General features: G+C 44.6%; 1 protein-coding gene across 1 annotated transcript; it reads left to right on the top strand.

Moving 5' to 3' along the window:
* The first annotated feature begins 3,804 nt into the window (after nucleotides 1-3,804).
* Nucleotides 3,805-19,777, top strand: PLA1A (phospholipase A1 member A). Its single transcript, XM_036386164.1, has 11 exons — nucleotides 3,805-3,889; nucleotides 5,475-5,676; nucleotides 7,262-7,439; nucleotides 8,142-8,250; nucleotides 11,047-11,148; nucleotides 11,957-12,046; nucleotides 12,897-13,064; nucleotides 14,123-14,212; nucleotides 14,668-14,776; nucleotides 18,122-18,286; nucleotides 19,693-19,777. The coding sequence occupies exons 1-11, from the start codon at nucleotides 3,805-3,807 to the stop codon at nucleotides 19,775-19,777; spliced, it is 1,383 nt and encodes a 460-aa protein (XP_036242057.1).
* Nucleotides 19,778-20,659: the final 882 nt, after the last annotated feature.

Below are 20,659 nucleotides of genomic sequence, written 5' to 3'. Positions count from 1 at the left end.
CTCTCAGCACACTTGGCCCCCACACTCACTGACGAGCAGCTGTGTCGGACTATTCACCACCCCTTTGAGAGACCTCAGCCTCGCACTTCACACATCACAAAGAGAAAAATAAATTGGCAGCCATGGATCTCTCTAAGCAGAGGTCCTACCAGAGTAAACACTGAAGTAATCCCAGCTCCGAGGGATTTTTCTCCCCTCCATCTAGGAGTTACTGTAAGCTCCTTTGACTCACCGCTGAAGGCTGCAGCATGAGCTGGAATGACACTGCATCTTGAGCTGAGCAATGCTCAGTTCTTCTGAGCAATGCATTCTGAGCAATGCATTCAGTTCTTATAAAAACCTAATAATACTGATCCTTTCTCCATAGCTGCATTGGAATGCCATGACGTGTAGCTCACTTACAAATGGAGACAGGCCCATCCCATAAATTCCTTCTGCTCAGTGACATGGTCACATCTGTCCCTTGGTTACCTTTTCCCTTCTGTTCTTGATCTCTGACAAGTGTCAAAGGGAGCCCCCTACCCTGTAAAGGCTCCAAGTCAGAGTGTTTATGCCAGAAATGTAACATGGCCATCTTCCTGCAGCACTCACATGGCAGGAGCACATGTTCTCTGCTGCTGACTCATCCTCTTGTCAGGGGAAATGTCCTCCCAAGATGTCAGAGGCTTTGGATTGAACCTTGTTGCTGGGAGAATGCTTGCACGATACAGCTTTCCTGTGGGTCATGAAATCTTTGAGGTTAGGAGAGAGAAATTTGAAGCACACAGTTTCACTTTGAAACAGGTTATTTCAGGGTGGAAGGAATCACAGGAGGTCATGCACATGCACTTAAGGCAGGCCTGTGTTCTTCCTACTGAGCTGCTCCAAATTGTAGAAGATGATTAGGGCCTCACAGGGCAGAGAAACTGAGAGAAAAACTTGAACCTGGAGGCTGGTGCCCTCACCTAGACTCTTCTACTTGGTGATACATGGTAAGGATGCATTCTCCCTTATGCATACTTATACAGGCATACCAGGTGGAAGATCCATAAAGTACTCAAAAAAAGGCTCAGATGGCTGTTTTTCCTCCTTTCCTGACAGAGTACCCAAACAGACTTGCCCATGTTTTCCCTTCCTCAGTTGCCAAAACATCTTTGATGCTTACCTCCTGCTCTGTCATTGCTGGGACACACTTCTGAAAGCAGGGAGGTCAACTTGCTTTGAGATGAGAACAAATCCTGGTTCCTCTGTCAATCCTGGGAACAATACACAGGAGACTGCATGCTTAACACAGGGCCATAGTTTCTACTTCACAGACAAATGACAGAAAATACAGGAGCTCTAAGACCAAGTATTCCAGCAGTAGGGGGGATCCAGAACTTAATGAACACTGAGCTAAGCTCGGGGTGTATTTCATGCCCTTCTTCAAATGCAAAGGCCACAGGGAGAGGCTTCAATAGTCATCATTTGCTTAGCTCACATTTGACTTCCCCCAAGGTCTGGTGCTGCTCCCCAACTGCATTGTTTCAAGCATCAAAAATTAGTTCTCCAGGCTGAGTGAATTTTCCTGTGACCAGATTTCCACTTGAACATTGGGTATTGGCAGTGCTTACATGCCTCTGCCAGCTGTTGCTTTGTGGGTGAGGATTCGACACTTTCAGCTGAGCTGGGCACTTTCAGCAGTTTGAATATGCAGACAGCACATTTTTAAAATTTGCTTTTTAATTAAAAGAATCTGTGCATAAAATCAAGTTTGTTTGCTTTCACTATCCCTGACATTTGCAAGCAAATCACACTCTGCTTCATGACTGTGTGCTGTAAGGGACTGTTAAAAGAAATATAAAGTGATTTGAAAGTCTTTGCAATAGTGCTCCCATTGCCATTATAATCACTCCCATTGGGAAGCAAAATAAGTGGCATTAACCTTCGGAATTAATATAACTGTAATTACTCTGTAATTAAGTTCACAAGCAATAAACAGAAAACCATTTATACTAAAATAGCTTTACTAGTAAGAGCATTTTAAGCACAGAGTAACTTGAGTGGCTTTTGCTGTTTGCATAAGAAATTGCCATGGTGTGCTGCTATAATAAAAAAAAATCCAGGAATTATTAAATCTGAGAATTCAGAAAAAAATGCTGGTCAGGAAACAGAATTTTCAATTTCATTAAGTCATTTCTTTTTTAAAAAACTCCAGTTTTGTGCATTTGCAGAATTATTAAGCACTGGGATGTTGTTTAACAGCTCTGCAAATACACAAAATAAAACCAGATCTGCAAATCTTGGCCAAAGTTATGTTTAACTCTAAGGCTGTCATACTGATGCCTGCTTTATATTACAAGTAATTTCAAAATTTCCATAGGACTTGGCAAAGAAGAAATGGGCCCATTGGAGTGCACAGGCTTTATCTTACAATCTGAGAATTGTAAGATAAAATAAGATGAATCTGATGCTGGGAATGGAAAGATGAAGCATGGGCTAGAAGCCAGGAGATGGTTATTGGCATTGCAGTTTTCAGTCTTGGAAAATTGATTGGGTTGACAAACTCAGTCACATATTTGTGAGACACTGAGGACCTGCTTCTTTGACAATAAGAAGCCAGCTTGATCCTGGAGGCAAGTACTTCAGGGTCAGAAGGTATCTCTGCATGTATCTCTGGGAGGATGCAGTTGGGGTGGGATTCAATAGCCCTCCAGGCCAGGCAGCTGAGGCTGCCTAACTTTCAGTGAAAACTGGAGAAATTTATCTCAGAAGATTTGGAAATACAATGAACTTCTGCCTAAAAGAGCCCCAAAGCCTTCAGCTGGAACAAACTGGGTAAGGAAATCACTGCTATCACCAGTAGCTCTAAAGAAAAGTAGTGTCTGATGCTTTTTGAAATGTCTTCGGTCATCTTCCTGGTGAGACTGAAGAAATTTCTTAATTATGTTGTTCAACTAAGCCACTGTAGATTAGTACCTGGGCAGGGAACTTTACTTTGCTCATTACCATTGCTGCCATTTGGCACAGCCAGGGGCAAAGCTGCCTTGTCCCACACAGAGACAGACCAACACAGAGAATATAGGTGTGTCCTTACCTGAAAGCCCATCTCAGCCAGGGATATGGTACCTCCACATCACCAATGCCATGTTACACATCTGGGTGTGCACTTATGCTCCTCCATCTGTATACATCAAAGTGGAAAAGTTTTTTATTCAAAGGTCTTTTTGAAGTATTTGCATGCTTATGATGCTGGTGCATTACTGAAGGGTGCCCCCACCCTAAAAGATGTGGTCTGGGCTTGTTATGGTGATATGACCAGCAGTTACATTTTAGCATGCCTTTCCCTCACTTTTCAGGTGTTTTGCCTTATTTAGACTGTTACAGGTATCTGACCAAAAGCAGAAATACAGGAAAGACAGCAATGCAGTAGGAAAATATGATGCAAGGCTGATATGAAGTCCTGGCATGGACTCACTGTGAAGCCTTGTGATAAACCAGCATCCCTAGTCAGAATTTGGCAGAAAGGTCGCGGTAGCAAGGATAAAGCACTGTAACTCTATCGCTTGCTGGGACTGGTTTCACTGGCTGATTTCTGAAGTGAGAATTTCCCTTGAGGAAAGGGAGTTAGGGAGGAAAGGAAGGTCAACATCTCCTTTAACCAAAAAGTCAGTGAAGCCTCTGCTTCAAATTTTGACTAATGGTTAAGTAAGAGCAGAGGTAATTTCTCAAAATCCAAATTTGGTCATTTTCCCAAAAGTGCACAGGCTGATTGATCATTACAGAGTCAAGCTGATCATTAACCACAGCTGTTTTTTCCCTGTACAATCCTTATACTTGTATTGGATGAACAGGAAGATGGTTGAAGATCCGAAGAGAAAACTGCTCATGGTTCTTGCTCTCCTCTTGCTGCCCAGCTCAGCACAAACAGGTAAGAAAAACATGAGTGCCTGGCAAGGGATTGAAGGTTTTACAGAGAAGGATCTGAATTTAATTCTCCCTAAACAAGCTGTATGTCAAGAGGTCCTGGCAATAACCTTGTTAGGTGCCGGGGACAAAAAGTAGTGCAAGAATGGTCCTTTCTTCTCTTATGCTTTGATTCAATTACTCTCAGTGATTTAATTCCATTAACCTGATTTACAAGAATGATCCAGGTTTGTCCTGAAGTGTGAGGAAAAGGGACCATTTGGCCTCTGGCAATGGCATCTTTGCCACATTGCTTCAAAAGTGTGATCTGCATTAGCTGAGAGAAAAATAAACAAATGCCACAATTCCATTTCTTTCTTTAATTGTACTGTCAATGAGACTGCCTTAGTGATCACATCTACAGTGCCACATCACCTGCAGTTTCACTGCAGTGCACCTCCTGCCTTACCTTTACTGATGATCCCCCTCGTCTTATGCCATTTCTGACACTCACCGTGCGGGCATTGGGCCCACTTTTGCTACTTAGACTGGCTCATGACCTACATTTTTTCCAAGCTTATCTCTAAAAATATCTCTTTCTTCCTTGTCAGTGCTCAGGAAGACGGAAATAAAAAACAGTGAGGGATAGTCACATCCTTCTAGGGGAATCTGAATATTGAATCTCGCCCCTTTGTGCTGACCCGTAGGCTGTGTTTTGTCTAACTGGTGTAAAGTATCTTCTGAGGGAAATTGGGAGGCTGGTTGTTTGATTTAAAAATACATAAATGAATCATTATTTTATCATATGTCAGATTCAAGGCTGCTTCACCTCCTCCAGTCCAGAAAGGGAAGATGCATGTATTGTCATTGCAGCAGGATACCACTACACCAGCTCCTAAAGTAGCACTGCTAGTGACACACACTGCTGAACTTTTGTGCTTGCTTTCTAGCCTAAATTTGCTCAGGTGTAGCTCATAGCTGCAGATCAGATATTTTTTTTTTTCTGCCTAGGTCAAAGTGCCTTCCTGCCTTTTCCTTCTCATAAAGCATTTTCATCAAGTAAATGAATCAATTGTGAAATTATCAGTGACATATTTTTTCATCAGCATTCTCATGCTTTATCATCAGCATTCTCATATTTATTTCTGGATTTTCGATGCAATTGTCAGTTAGACTTGTACCTTCTACTAAGCCTACCAGAATCTGAATAGAAATATCCCCATTCAGCGGTGATTACCTGTCAGCAACCATTTTTTTAAAAAGCTACCTCATAAATGTACTTAGTAGCTGGTGTAGGTGGCCAATTTGCTTTAAAAACCAGCAAAATATCATTCACCTCATGGTAAAACAATTCTCAGAAGTCAAAGCTGATATGACATCCATGGTTATTTTCCCAGACAGAGCTGGAATTCCATCAAAGGACAGAAACAACTTTATCAGTTGGGTAAAGTTTCCAGTTTGTCTCATTTTAATTTATGCTAGATACTTTTAATCTTTATCAATAGAAGTGAAACTGCTTCCTTCATTTTGCTGATGAATTAGAATGAGGGGTGTTTTTTTCCCATTGCACAGACCCAGACTAAATGTGCCACTCCCTCCCTCCTGTGCAGGGAATACAGACAGGCTCTCAGAGCATCACTGTGTGGACTTCCAGAGAGCCAACCTCCTACGGGGCAGCAAACTCAAGGTCCAGTTTCTCCTGTTCACTTCCTCGAGCCCCAGCTGTGGAGAGCTGATTTCAGCTGATGATGGCATCAAGAACTGCAGCTTCAACAGCAGCCTGGACACCAAAATTATTATCCATGGCTTCAGGTGAGAGAAAGAAGAGCACTGTGACTAGGTTTTCACTGGTGAATTAAACACTGCCCGAGCATTCCCAAACACTGGGTGGGCTGGCATGCAACTGTCCTGCTTGTGTGACCTCCTTGTCTTCCCAGCAGAGTGGCTGAATGAAAAACAAGTCCTAAGAGCAGAGACTGGGATTCTCGCCCCCAAACTGGACCCAGGAATTTTATAGGAGGCTGTTGGTGGAAAATGCTGCTGACACCCCACATTACAGCACAACTTGAAGTCCTTTAGTTTGTGACTAGTTGCCTTTTCTTGTGTGTGCCTCACACCCTTTGGAGCCTAAAAAAAGTTAGAAATTGGTATAAATTTCTTCTTTCTTTCTTTCTTTCTTTCTTTCTTTCTTTCTTTCTTTCTTTCTTTCTTTCTTTCTTTCTTTCTTTCTTTCTTTCTTTCTTTCTTTCTTTCTTTCTTTCTTTCTTTCTTTCTTTCTTTCTTTCTTTCTTTCTTTTTCTTTCCCTTCCTTCTTTCCTTTCCTTTCCTTTCCTTTCCTTTCCTTTCCTTTCCTTTCCTTTCCTTTCCTTTCCTTTCCTTTCCTTTCCTTTCCTTTCCTTTCCTTTCCTTTCCTTTCCTTTCCTTTCCTTTCCTTTCCTTTCCTTTCCTTTCCTTTCCTTTCCTTTCCTTTCCTTTCCTTTCTTCTGTCTCTCTGTTTCTTTCTCTCTCTTCCCACATCTTTCTCTTTCTTTCCTCTTTTCAACATTTTTAGTTAAGAGGTCTTTTCTTTAAGATTCTTGTCTCTTTAAATTGTCTTCTTGGATTTCATGCCCAGTAGCCTGGATTAGTGAGCCATTTAGAACCCCAAGCAGACGGATTATCCTTCTGTTCTTGAAAGTGTTGGGATTGGAGCTGGGTTTTTCTTTTTAACTGCCATCATTCTGCAAGCTTCTGTGCCATTTTTCAGTCAGGTGTGACCATATAATATTATTTGTTTTGAAGTGCAGAAGCCTGAATAGAAAGTGCATAGAAAACCAGGATGAAACCACAGCAGATACTGCAGGGTCTTCTCAGAAAAGCAGCTGTTGCCTTCAAGAGAGACAGCACATTCTTCACCAGACAACATTAGGGGAACTGGGCAGAACAGAGCCTCCTTGCTTTTCCTGGAATTCTTTGGTATAGATTCTTATTTTTGATTGTCTAGAGATGAGAAAATGTAGCAATGAAAACCAGGTGATCTGGGCAAGGACTTCCTGCCAGTGGCAGCAGAGAAGGATCCAGGTGTTCCCAGTCACCTCACTTACTCCGGGTGGGCTCTCTGGTGGCTAAATTAATCACCACAGAGACAGTGAGATCTCAGCCTGTGCCCTGCAAAAGTTATCTCATTCATTAAAACATCTGGTTCCCTCCCAGATCAGAGCATTCTGGGAAGTGTTATTACACCACCGCAAAAAAAAAATAATATTTCCAGGTGTGGGTGTCTGACACAAAAAAAAACTTCCAGCCACTGTCTGGCAGCCTCCTCTGAGACATGTGAAGCTCCAGCACAGAGAACAACACAGGGGCACAGGCCCTGCTTGGGGAACAGCTAATATCCTTGTTTCTGGTGACTCCTCAGGGCTTTGGGTACCAAACCTTCCTGGATTGAAGGGCTTGTCCAAGCCATACTGCAGACCAGCCAAGTGAATGTGATCGCAGTGGACTGGGTTTATGGGTCTACAGGAGCCTATCCCTCTGCAGTGGAGAATGTCACACAGCTGGCCCTCACCATCTCGCAGTTCATCAGCAAGCTCCTGGTAAGCCACTGTGCATTTCCAGTGCAGGGAGAATGGCCAGGGACCTGCTCCCAACCTGCTCTATCCAGGAGCTGGACAAGTGGACTTTTTTATTCCAGATTTTTCCTTTTACCCTCTTTCAATCCAGGCTTGACCATGCCACCATTTTTCTTCTTCCTTTGGAGTTTTGACATTTTCTGGAAAAAAATCCCAGTTGTCAGCTGCCTCTCCAGTTCAGAACAAACCTATAGTCTGCCTTGGGTCTTCTCAGATCCATATTCACTGGACAGTCTTCTTCTGCTGAGAAATTTTGTCCAGGAAGCTAGAGGGAGTGAGATTTGAGGCTATAATATATTTGCTCTGGGCTTCAGATAGACTTCCCAGTATGTGGAATACCCAGATGTGTCCCATACTGTTCGTGCCAGCACAGCTGAACAAGACTTCTGCAATCAGGGTGATGAATCCTTGTGTTAACCAGCTACATGTAAACTCCATGAAATGTTTGCAGTTCTGACCAACCTGTTTAGGGCTGGGTTTGCATCCTGGAACCAAAGAAAGGCCCTGAAAAACAGAAAGTGCAACCCATCATTTCCCTGAGTATTTGGTTTCCCACTGTACACATCAAAAGAAATCCTACATTAGAGCTGCTGTGTGGGCTGGGACAGGGTATTATTTCACCTTTCTGCTACAGAAAGAGTAATTTGTATTATTGTCACCCTGCAGGCCCTGGGAGTCTCAGGGACATCTATCCACATCATTGGGGTGAGCCTGGGAGCACATGTTGGGGGCCTGGTGGGGCACTTCCACGGCGGCCGCCTGGGACGGATAACAGGTATCCATTCTGAGTCTGGGAGCTTCCCCTGTCCTTCAGGAGAATGAAAGAGCAAGAAAGGGGAGTCATTCAGAGTGGTCTTTTAATTTCATAAGGCTTATGGGCTTCTCCCTAGGTTCTGACAGTGCCTTTCCAACATCAGTCCCCTCCATGCTGCCAAAAGAACACAAGTATTTGCAAAAAGGTGCTTCCACCTCTGCTACACTCTTCAAATTGGTGCCAGCTTAGCTAAAAATTGGTGCTAGCTTTCACTTGTAATGAGGGTACGAGCCCTCATTACTAGTGAAAGCCCACAACACCCAGAAGCTTTGCTTCCAAATTATAGCATGCACATGTGGTTCTTAAAATCAAAGCCCACAATTCAGTTGTGGGGGGAGCAGCAGGAGTGAGCTGCTCTGCAAGAAAACATGAGCTGAGAGCCAAGGGGACAGTAAGATGGGCAGTGGCCTCAGGCAAGGGATGAGCCCTACTGTGTCTGGGCAGGAGAGCAGAGCAGGTCCGGAGACAGGAACCAGGGTCATGCACAGTCTAGTTTGTAGTGATAAGGCAAGCCCAAGGCCAAGCTGGGAAGTCAAGTCAGGACCAAGGCTGACCAACAAGGAAAAGGCCAAGGCATGGCATCCCAACCACACAGCTCAGGCAAGTAACTAATGCAAGAAGAGCCTGAGCCAGCATTGGGAGGACCCAGATGAGGCTCCTTGCTGTTCTCCCCCACGAGCTGGCTGTTTCCACAGTAGGCTGGGCTAATGCCACCCAAACAGAGTGTGTACCAAACAGAGCTGACCTTAAACACAGCCAGAGGTGTGAGGAAGAGACTCCACTGGGGGAATTGCAGAGCAAAATGGTTATAGACTGATCCTGTCACTTAGAGGTTTTGGTGCACTCAGGACCTGTTCAGCCTTCAGGAGTGAATCATGAATACAGTCACAGAATCATTTAGGTAAGAAGAAACTTTGGAAGGTCTCTCTAGTCCACACACTACCACCACCACCATCACCCCTTCTCAAAGTGGGGCTGCATTGTATGTCATATCAGATTGTCAAGGGTTTTACTAAATTCAGGGAATCCCCAACAGAGATTCATTTTGATAGGAGGGGAATGCCACTACGAAGGAACAAAGTCTCCAGCAGTGTGGCCTAAACTCCTGCTGCCTCAGCCCATGCTGGTCTGTCTCACAGAGGTATCCTCAGGAAGGTTCTCACTCCACTCTTGGCTGGGCAGTCCAGAGAAATGTTGGTTCAGTTTTCACAGCCACCCATGCTGCATGAAATACAGGCATTTCTTAACAGGAAGTGAATTTGATGTTGAGCCCTTGTTAAAGCTGTGAATCAAAGTTTACATTAGGAGAAATTTAGAGTAGTCTCTGTCCTGCAGTAGAATTTTATGATCTTCAGATGAGCAGAAGCAGACACATTTCCATGAAACCGTAGTAATAAACTTCATATTTAAGCACTCTTCCCCTATATGTTGTCCACATGTAATACAAGCTCTGTAGATTTATTTATTCCATTTTTAACTCTGCTCATATACAACCCCTTTTCCACATTCCTGTTTATCCTGTGATTTTATAGGCACACTGGGCATTGCAGATTCCAGTTCAGATTTAGGATCCTGAAGACAGGTTGGCTTAGACCCAAGATATGCCTGATCTCATCTCCTGCCTCCTCACAAATTCCTCACAAAGGAATTTGACCCCAGAGCCACAATTTGCTGGAGTGTATGTTCATATTAGGTTTCTGCCTCCTCACTAAGAATTTTATGCCACACTAAATAACGATTTTCAGTACCTTTTAAAGCTTTTAATTACAACTTGGTCTGTAGAAGTGGGTGGGGAACCTCTCAGCTTTTTGTGCATATCAAGATTAAAGAGCATTAAAGTCTTATTTTTAGCTTTTATTTACAGAAGGAACAGAAAAGAAGGCTTTTTCCTTCTTTTTCTCCTTCCCTCTCTCCTCACAAATGCAGACACGCCCATTTGTATATTGTTGATACTGCCTTCTCCATGGAGAATTAATGAGACTGAGTCCAGAGTTGTGAAACCAGCCAGCTCCAAGGTTAATGGCACAAGGAGTAGACCTGCTTCCTAAACTACTGTTGCCTGGGGAGTGACAAAAAGTCTTCTGAGGTTACTTTCTATAAAATGAGAACAGGATAAACCTCAGGAAAAAAAGCAAAAAAAAAACCAACAAAATCTGCTTCTTGGTATTGCCAAGGATACTTTTCTGTTTTCCTTTGAGTCCACAGAAATTGCTCTAGGAGCAAGTTTTAGGCAAAAATGTAGATGATTGCTAAAGACTCAGTTTTATTTGTGGGGAAAGGGCTCAGAAACCTCTTTGGTTTAAAATTCTTAGGTAGTATGAAACTTCTGTAATTCCTGAGTTGGTTAATGCCTGGGGTGCTGAATTTACTGCTGATCTGCAGTGACATTTCTCAGACTGTAGTGCTAATACACATGACAGCACAATTTGGGAAGGCATTAAAAAGTTTCACCAAAACTCCAAGAGATACTATGCACCCACTCTGTTAGAGCTATTTAAGGCTCAGCCATGGCTTTACAGCATAAAACCTTTAGTTAAAACACTGCCAAAGGGTGTGGAACAGTGGGAACAATGCAAGGAAGCTGTAGTGCAAATTGCTTCTAGCAGAAACTATTCTGGAGCTTAATCACTGGGACCTGGGAATAATTTATTATATCTGCCTAGCACTATTTTTAGAGTTTTAGATAAAATAACTGGTCCAGAAATAAGAAAGAGAGGGGCTGAAGAGTACTTGTTGAGGTGTTTGATTTTGTTACAGCCCTGGATCCTGCAGGCCCTAAGTACACCAGAGCCAGCCCCGAGGAACGCCTGGATCCTGGGGATGCCCTCTTCGTGGAAGCCATTCACACTGATGCTGACAGTAAGCTGGCTTCCCTCTTCCTCAGCCTGGCCTCCTGTTCCTCCTGACATCATTGTTGCTAAGGAGTCTGTAGGCCATTGTCCCTCTTTTTGCCAAACTACTATGAGTTCAAGTTCACTCTTGAGGGAAATTCTTGTTAAGAAAGATTTGATGATGAATTTGTACCCCAGAGCACTTCAAACAACAGACAGGCAGAGTTTGCTACAGCAAAGTGAGTTTATGCAGAACCACCTCAGCATGATTTTTACTGCCTGAAGAGAATTTATAGGTCTAGCCTCCCTTTTTTTTTCCTGCCTGATGTAAGAAAGGTGCCAACCAGGGTGCTGTTGGAAAGTAACAGAGTCAAACCAAAAGCTGGTGCAACAACAGAGTAACTTCTCTAAAGCACTGAGGATCTGCATAGGCAGAACATGTGCTAAAGAATATTGTGGTGCCTTTGAGTCACACCTTTTGCCTGAAGACCATGAAAACCTCTACCAACACAACTCTCAATTATCCTTCACAATGACACATTAAGGCTGGGGTCAGTTAATTCTCCTTTACATAGAATCAAGAACTAGAGTTGCTGAGCTGGTCGTTAAGACACAGTTTCCAGTCATTTTGATGGCAGGGCCCAGAGCATTTTCTGGCCCATGCATCAAACCTGCACATGTAGAAGCAGGAAATCTGGCCTTGATGTCTCCAGCATTAGGGCTGGCTCCAGTACTACTAATGCTCAAGCAGTTATTGGGACCTGCCATCAACATGTATGGTAAAGCCTACAGAAGGGTCAAGGCTGAGAATGAAGTGGCATTTCACCTCCTTTCAGATTTTGGGATCCGGATTCCTGTAGGCCACATCGATTACTTTGTCAATGGAGGCAAAGATCAGCCAGGATGCCCCCGATTCATCTCTGCAGGTAAGAGCACCCTCTGGCCAAGCAGAGAGCTTTCATGGCCATTTAGCAGACTCTGAAAATGCTGCTTGGCAAGCAGCTCTTGCTACAGCCAGGGCAGTCAGCAATGCGAGACAAACATATTCACAGCCCACACCTCTTCTCAGCAGTACAAGAAGCAGGTGACATTAAAATCACATACAGATCAAGTGTCTTGGCAGCACCACTGTCAGGAGATGTGATTTTGGTGATGCTTCTCTGTGACACAAAACTCTAGCTTCAGTAGAGATGACACTTTGCTAGAAAGGCTCTTAGGTAGCACTAACAAAAGCTGCTTTTTGTTTTCATGCTGGAAGTTGTGTCTACTTAGAGAGACAGTTTGTACAATTACTGTCCTTTTCTTCTAGAGAAGAGGACTCTCCACAGTAAACAGTGTGAACTCATTAACATTCAAATATTTTCTGTATGAGTCAGCTGCATTGAGAGTCAGCTTTCCTGAGACACCTCTGTTACCTCATTTCCCATAGCTGGGGTTTCCACGCAGGTGGGAGTCAAAGCTGCTGCACCCCCTTGCAGAGAGCTTGATTGATGGCCTGATTGATGGACCCTGACAGAAACATGACAGCCCTGTGGTCCCCCTCTTCAAGGGACTCAGTCTGAGAGACGAAAACACTTCTAACTTCCTGCAGAACTTTTCTTGCAGTGGGATCTGGGCTTGTAGCCACAGAAATGCCTTGCAAAATGTTATTAATGGGAAGGTCATCACTGCAGTAACAGTGTTCCTTCACTCCCAGCTCCTTGGGAATGAGCAAAAAGCCTGAAGCTGACAGGAAGACTCATGGCTGCTTTTCTCTGGTTGGTGTTTTCTTTGCAGGCTATAACTTCCTGATCTGTGATCACATGCGGGCCGTGCATCTCTACATCAGTGCCCTGAGCCACCCCTGTCCTATCATGGGCTTCCCCTGTGCAAGTCATCAAGATTTTCTAAATGGTCATTGCCTGGACTGTGCAAAACCCTTCCTGTCCTCCTGTCCCAGAATAGGTACAGTATCAGCATGAGACCTGCCCAGAGCAGATGGCAATACTTTCCTGATGGTGTCAGTGCAGAGCACAGGATGTAGTCCAGATTTCTCTGAGCAGGATTTGCTTTGGATCTGTTTGGGAAGAGTGACAAGCTGTTTTGTTTTCAGGCTTCTGTAGATACAATATGAAAACTCTTATATTAACCAGGGTAGAACAGCAAAATCTTGAACATTTCTGATCTTTAAACATTTCCTAGATATGTGTTGAAAGAGAGTTTACAGAATTGTCATCCAGAATCAGTAGGCAATCAGCTCAAAAAAAATGTCTTGTTTAGTGAAGCAGCTGGAAATTTTAGTTCAAGCCTGAAGTCCCAGCCTTCTACACCACTCAGTGTTGCTGAGTCACCTCCTTTTCATAAATTTCTGCCATGGTCACCCCAAAGATGAACTCTTTGGACTGGTAGAAGGTAGTAGGTGCCTCTTTTACGCTTCTGAAACTGGGCTGTGGCATGAAAGTATCCTCTGCTGCTATTTGCAGTATGGTACCAGAGGAACATAAAGAGAGGCCTTTTTTGGTTTAAGTTCCCTCAGATCACCAAAATGATTCTCTCACCAAACCATTTTGCCAGCTATTCAATGATGCAAGCCACAAGTTATGGTGGTTTCCTCATTTGACCAAGGAATTCAATTTCCCTTGTGTTTGCACTGTCATTTACATCTGTACCAAGTTTCCTGACTTGGTAGTCCTTAGGCTTGCTCATTTTGCACAGATGCAGCTGACTGCACAGTTTGTTGGCAGAGGAATGAAAAGAAAGCCACCAAGAGGTTCTCTGGGGATGATTACCTGGGGTAGCCAGAGGAGGTTTTCTGAGGGAATGTTAACCTGTCAGACATCACAAACTTGTACTTGCTCTGATTTGCACTGGTCTAAGAAAGGGACCTGTTCTCCAAGACAGGGGAGTCAGGCAGGGTGAAAAGGAGGTGACTGATATATATTATATTTCTGTTATATTTCTTACTTATATTTCTGTTCTGTCATTCATGGTTTTCCCTGCACTGACTTTATTTCCCCCTGCAGGCCTGCTGAAGCAGGCAGGTGTCAACATGAGCAGGCTGCCCCAGGAAGTGAAAGTTTTTTTAATGACCAGTCCTTCAGCCCCATTCTGTGGTAAGTATTATGAGAGAAAAAGGAGCCAGAGGGTTTTGGCCAATGAGGCAGATCCTCTGAGGAGCCCAGGTAGTTACAGCACACTGCCCCATCAGAGTCAGCTGCTGTGGGCCATGGGGTCTGAGACACACCACTGAAGAGCAATAACCCTGCACATCTCCTCCATAAAGCCCTTTCCAACAGATTTGTCAGTGTGGGCACAGCCCTGAGCTAACACAGCCATGTGTGTTTCAGGGCTGAAGTACAAGGCATTGAAAATGCTTGTCTGTTCACACTGGCCTACACAGACATGTCCCCTGTGCCTCACACAGCACAGAGACTTGATTCTTTCTTATGTCTGTTCAATCTTTTCTGCTGGTGGGGCAGGGAATGAGTGCTAGAGCCCCTCTTCTGTCATGGGCAGGTCCTACAGATAGTACATGTCCTCACACCCACATTCTTTTCTTCTTGCTCAGTCCACCACAGCCTGGTTGAGTTCCAGCTGCAGAAGAAAAGAAACAGAATCACCATCATTGAGATCAGTTTCAGCAGCAACAGCACCAAGGACACAGCAAAGATCATCATGTGAGTGACAGTGCTTCCTTCTGGCCTGTTTTTCCCCAGCTCCATGAGTAAGGATGTTTTATCCTAGTCCAGGAAAAGCACAACAACAGTGTATTTCCCTAAGTGATGAACCACAACCTTGTTTCTTGAGTCCCACCCCATTTTCCTTAAATGCCTTGAAGAATCAGGCATGTGCTACCATTACTCAGTAACTCTGACTGGGTCCATGTCTTTCCCAAGTGCACAAAGCAGTAGGAACAGCCTGGGAGCCCCAGATTTGCATCCTTTTGTGTGGCTACGCTGGTTCCTTTTCCACACCATACCCTGACCTGGCTCCACTTCAAACTGAATCACTGTCAGATAGTTACTAGCCCTGCTCTGGCAGACAGGGGTGGCTTACAGCAGAACCCAAATCCACCAGAGGCTCCAGAGGGAAGGACTGGGTGGCTTAGACATTTCTCTTGATGCCCAAGAGGGTAGCAGTTGCAAAGAGGAGACAAGTGCACCTCAGCATAGTCAGAAATGTGTCAGGACTTGTTGCCTCTGCAGTAAGGGAGGAATGCTCTCACTCCCATTGCAGGCAAAAGCAAGGGGCAGAGGACCAAGATCCACTGTGTAGACAGAAAGATGCCTCTTGAAAACACCACCCTCCACCAGATTGTGTCTGAATTAAAAGATCAGACTCCACAGCTTCCACAGCTCTTGCCACCAGGGGATCTCCCCACCACAACAAGTTCCCCAGAGTCTTCCTCACTTCTTCCTACTCCTTGCCCATTGCTCTGGACTGGGAACCACAATGCAGCTAGGACATGCTGCTGGCTGCCTCAGGAAGCAGGACAGCAGCCTGATAAAGAGTCCCAGACAGCTCTCCTGGCATCACAGGGGTTCCAGTGCTGGCTCCCACACAGTCTTTACTGCTAAGCCAAAATATTGTGACCTGGAGCTAACTGTGTTGCTGATTCAGTCGTGGGCACCAGGAAGCAGGGGGAGAAATGGGGAAGGGGAAGCCACACTCCAGGGTACTTTCCGGAGTGACGCAGATGCTTGGTCACAGATTCCCAGCCAGGCACTAGAATTTGGGTTTGTACTCCAGCCTGGTGGAGCTCAGTCTGTTCAACTCCTCCTGGAAAAGCCAAATCTGCCTTTTCCACAGACGCAAGAGGGAAGAAATAGTAGTGCCCAGGTCAGAGCAGGACCCGTGCGGCGCTCCCACTGGCAGCTGTCGGACACTAGGTTTGGTGGGAGTCCAGCAGGAGGCATGTGAGCGCTGGAGGGAAAGGAAGTGAGCCAGGCAGGCAATCCCGAGGCTTTGCTGTACCCTCCGGTTTAATGAGACAGTGGAGTTAGAGCAGGGTAACCGAGCCAGAGATGCCCTGCGGGGGGGAGCAGCAGCTGTGTTTCTCTTAAATGCCTTTCTTAGAAGCACAAGGCTAAACTGAAAAATTTGCTTACAGCTATAAACCTACAGATTTGAGAGTATAAAATTGAAGATACCCATTTTATTTACCACTAGTAGCAAAGGGCAAATTTCCCTGCTGTAGGCAAAGCTCAGCCTTCCAGTGCAGTCAGGCTCAGAGTATCAAATGGGCATCTAAACATAGATCCTCACATCACAGTTGAGACACTGATCGATCAGTGACTTATCTCAGATGATCTGTCATGTATATCATGCTGCAGTTTCCCAGAAGTGCAGAGGGACTTACTTGGGAGTGTTCAGCTAAAGGACTCAAATGGTTGTGTCTTGCCTCAAACTGCCCTTCTCATCTCCTCTCCTAAATATCCATTCCAATCTTACTTCTCCCCACATGTTACTCAGAATGGCCCAAGAGACATGTCCCCAAGCTTCAGTAGCTGACATGGATGGGCCTGATGAGTGAGGAGTTTGTTACACAGGACACATCCCAGCTCCACTGCTGTGTGCTTACACATCACATGACATCATCCCCCATATCCAAGAAAACATACCTCTGAAGCCAGCCAAGTCTCATAAATCCATCCAAACGTTGTGCAGGATTGGACCAAGTGTCAGTCCCAGGAGTGGCTCTTCCAACATGGTTAACTGTACTGCATTCCTCTGTCCATGGACAACATGCCATAGAGAGATGGCCCCCATTTTCTATCCATTATTCACTTTTATAACCACAATTTTGCCATGTTTCTTATTTTTAGCAGCTTCAAGCCAGACACAGACACACAGAACCCAGCAACTACTGCTGCAGTCTAAGGGAGGGACTGGGTGTGCTGCTGTGGGTTGGCTGCTGTGAGTGCAGCTGTCAGCCCATGCCTGAGAGTTACCTTTGTTAGCAGAATTGTAGGCTCTTCCTGACCCTTTTGTCACCTCTCCCCTTTCCCTGCCATCATGTTTCTGATCAGACAGTCACCCAGGTGGTTCTGGGACTGTGCCAAGCCAGCTGTACACATCTTCATGAGGACAAGGAAATCAATGATCTCCATGCTCTAGGAGGTGCCAAATAGATCAAGTGCAAGGCCCCCTGGATGGACTCCATAGAAGGGACTTAGATACCTGGGCAGCACAGATCTGTGGCACACAACTCACTGGGCTCTGGTCATTGGCTCATTAACAAACCTCTGTCATTTCTCAGTTCACATTGCCTGGGTAAGAGCATAGGGATGGACAAAGGTCCCTCTATCCAAGCATCCCACCTTCAACATGACCAAAAGCAAGTAGCTACAGAAGAGTATAAAAAATATCTCTTTGCAAGCATGTAGCGATACTTCCCCAAAGAGTTTCCCTGTGTCTAGTTACATCTCAGGGACTTTCAGAGCCAAAGATGAGATCATTATCCTTACTAGCTTTTGTATTCCACAAACCTGTCCAGTCTCCCTCCCTTGACTTGTACAGCCATATGAACTTCCTGGCATTCACAACATCCCAAAGCAAGGATTATAACAGCTGGAAAGGAGTGGTACTCTGTCCAGTGGGCATTCTTATTGAGCCTGACACCTCTTAGCTTTCTTTGAGGACCCCAGTTTGTGTACTGATCCCCACTGATCCCTATCCATGCCATTCACCATTCCATAGATGTTGACTTATCTGCTACTTACCTCTCTGTGGCAAGCTGAGCAGTGTTTCAATCAATATGCAACAGTAAGAAGAGTTGGTGATGGAAGGAAAGCTATTTATACAGCAATATTCCTGAATACAGAGATAAAACATGGAGAGACAGCCTGTAAAACGCTCATGCAATGCCTTATTTTGACAGACGAGTCTTCTCACTCCATTTTGTTATGTGAGGGCTTCACAACAACACTGCAGATTCCTCCAGTGTTTCCATGGATGTGCACGTGGACTGTATCTGCAGGCTGGCTGAACACATCCCTCATATCTCTCATCCTGCCTTGCAGACCCAAGGACCAGGAGACAGGCAAACGGCTGCTGGCCCACCGAGTTCCCCTCTGCCAGATAAACACTGTGACCCTCAAGTATATCCCCAGGAATCATTTTTGGAGCAAGGATGAGCCATTCATTGTTGGCAAGTTCTGTGTAGCACCACTGCCTCTCAATAGCAGGTAAGCCTCAGGAATGTCATACAGGGATGCACTGAGCCTATGGATGCAGCCTGTGGTTTGTTTTGCATTTTTCCTCCTGTTTAGGGAAACACTTAAAGAGGTCTTTTGCATCACCTCTGTGTCCCCATGTAACTCATTTTGTACTTGTGAAAGAGAAAAGCTACAAAGGTAGTTGTCTGGGAGTTTTTCAAAATTCTTTCCCCAGGATAAAAGTGTTGTGCCATGGAAGGAATAGGGCTGCAACTCACATCACCTTGAAGATACTTAAGTCACAAACCATGGCAAGAGTTTGTACTAACTAGAATTTATTCTTTTGTCCTTGTTTGCCCTCTCCATCTTCCCCTGTCAACAATGGGCCCCCATCTAAAACATGACAGGCAAACATTTTTCAGGATGAGACAACAGAAGACCAATAATATATTTCTGTGTCTTATACAGCAAGGTTTATAAAGCTCTAAGGCTATAGACAACCATTTTGGCATTTTCTAGGTCAGACATGGTAGAGTATATACCTTCAGCCATAGTTACCTCTCCCAGAGTAAAAGCAGCCAAGTCCTTCTCATCCTGAGAGAGAGATAATTGTCTTCTCCATAATGCAACATTCTTGACAGGAGTTTTTCAGATCCAAAGTTCTTGCAGGCAGGACAAAACAGCTGGGTTTATACTGAGACATTCAACTGTCCATCCACATTGTTTCTGAAATGCTGGCTCAAGGCTGACACAAGCTAGTAGATACTTCAAAGTAGGTTCAAATTCTGTTTTGATGGACAGTAAGGAGGCTGAAGTTCTACTATCTATCTATCTATCTATCTATCTATCTATCTATCTATCTATCTATCTGTCTGTCTGTCTGTCTATCTATCTATCTATCTATCTATCTATCTATCTATCTATCTATCTATCTATCTATCTATCTATCTCCAGTAGTCTCAGACAGGGGAAGAAAAAAGGCAATCCTATATAAATACCAGGTACTCCCTTGAGTATAAGGACTATTCCTTACTAGCATGTTTTGCACTCCAGAGTTGGGATGGATGTGTTTTTATCCCTTATGAATGGGACAGCAAGGGACATTACCTGAAAGAGGTGCTAATCTGCACTCCTGGAAGCACTGGACTTGGCTTTGGTACAGATAGAAATCTGTAGAGTTGCACAGGCTCACAACTGTGCTTGTCACTACGCTGGGAACACTCAGAGCAGCAGTGGTGCTGCTCAGTTCAAGGGAAAGGTGAATGACACAAGTCCATGCACATCCTTCCTGCCAGTTCATCCCAGCCAGAGCATAGCACCCCGTTCCCTATCCTTTGAAAAGCAGTTCAGAGTCCAGCACTTTGCTTGCTTCTGTGTTAGGATAGGAACCTGCACCTGCCAATGCCCAGCCTGACCTCTCTGTGCTCTTCCCACAGCAGGACAATGTCATGTCTGCCCTGGGGCCTCACCCTCCCCAGCAAAACAGACATCTCCTATGACCTGCCTACTGCTTGTGCCTAGCTCTGCCTTCAGGACACACAGAACCAGAAAGGAGTCCTAAACCTATTGCTGCTCTCTTCTCCCAGATGATACTTTCACCATAAAACTGGATGGGTTTTTTACTCCCTGCATTAGGGACAAGATGTCAAGGAAAAGAAGTACATGGCAGATTGACAAATACAAGGTTAACTGGTTACAGCAAAATCTTCCAGTTAAAAGACTGGATTGACACTTTTGTCTCACGGGTCCCGTACCCAGCTCTCAAAGTGAGACAGGAAAGTAATTTAATCTTGAGGCTTGAATCTGTATGAAAGAAGGAGTGGATAATATAATTCTTTTTATAGTGGGAGTATTAGTATAATTCATTAGTGGTTTATATATAAACTGTTCTGTAATCTTCATATTAAAGGTGAGAGCTGTTATTTTTCCTCACCAAGAGGAAACTGTGTGGTCCAAGTTTGGCACATGAAGGAGTCATTCTTAGCCAGAGCTCCAAAGGGAAACTCACTAGTCTCACCTACAAGATGCTTTCAGAAGGAGACCCTATTGATTTCACACCACATAAATCTCTCTGAAGCTCACATGAAGTGAAGCAGGCACCAGGAGCAGCACAGAGCTCTCACATCCAATTTTGCACTCCTTTCACCATCTGCCCAGAATAGAAGGTAGTAGGAGAATGGAGCACTGTAGCAACAGGGCCACCTATCACAAATGAATCCCAGGAGCTCAGCACAGCCTTTCAGACCTGAAAAAGTAGTTGAAGTCTGGAAATAATTAGTGAAAGATTACAGAGGGATGCATGACCACAGAAACAACACACCCACACCTTTTCCACACCACGATACGTATACAAATTAAAGAGGTGACAAGTCTTTCATCATTTTTGCCCACAAATCACATCTT

The sequence above is a fragment of the Molothrus ater genome, chromosome 2 (genome assembly GCF_012460135.2).
Source record: "Molothrus ater isolate BHLD 08-10-18 breed brown headed cowbird chromosome 2, BPBGC_Mater_1.1, whole genome shotgun sequence".
In the NCBI taxonomy this organism is placed as follows: Eukaryota; Metazoa; Chordata; class Aves; order Passeriformes; family Icteridae; genus Molothrus; species Molothrus ater.
This window is presented reverse-complemented; position numbering and strand designations above follow the sequence as displayed.

Excerpts from the sequence above, each read along its gene's own strand:
- PLA1A (XM_036386164.1), top strand. The coding sequence starts at position 3,805 with ATGAACAGGAAGATGGTTGAAGATCCGAAGAGAAAACTGCTCATGGTT. Across the intron at positions 7,440-8,141 it reads AGTTCATCAGCAAGCTCCTG|GCCCTGGGAGTCTCAGGGAC; the intron begins GTAAGCCACTGT and ends GTCACCCTGCAG. Across the intron at positions 12,047-12,896 it reads CCCCCGATTCATCTCTGCAG|GCTATAACTTCCTGATCTGT; the intron begins GTAAGAGCACCC and ends TTTTCTTTGCAG.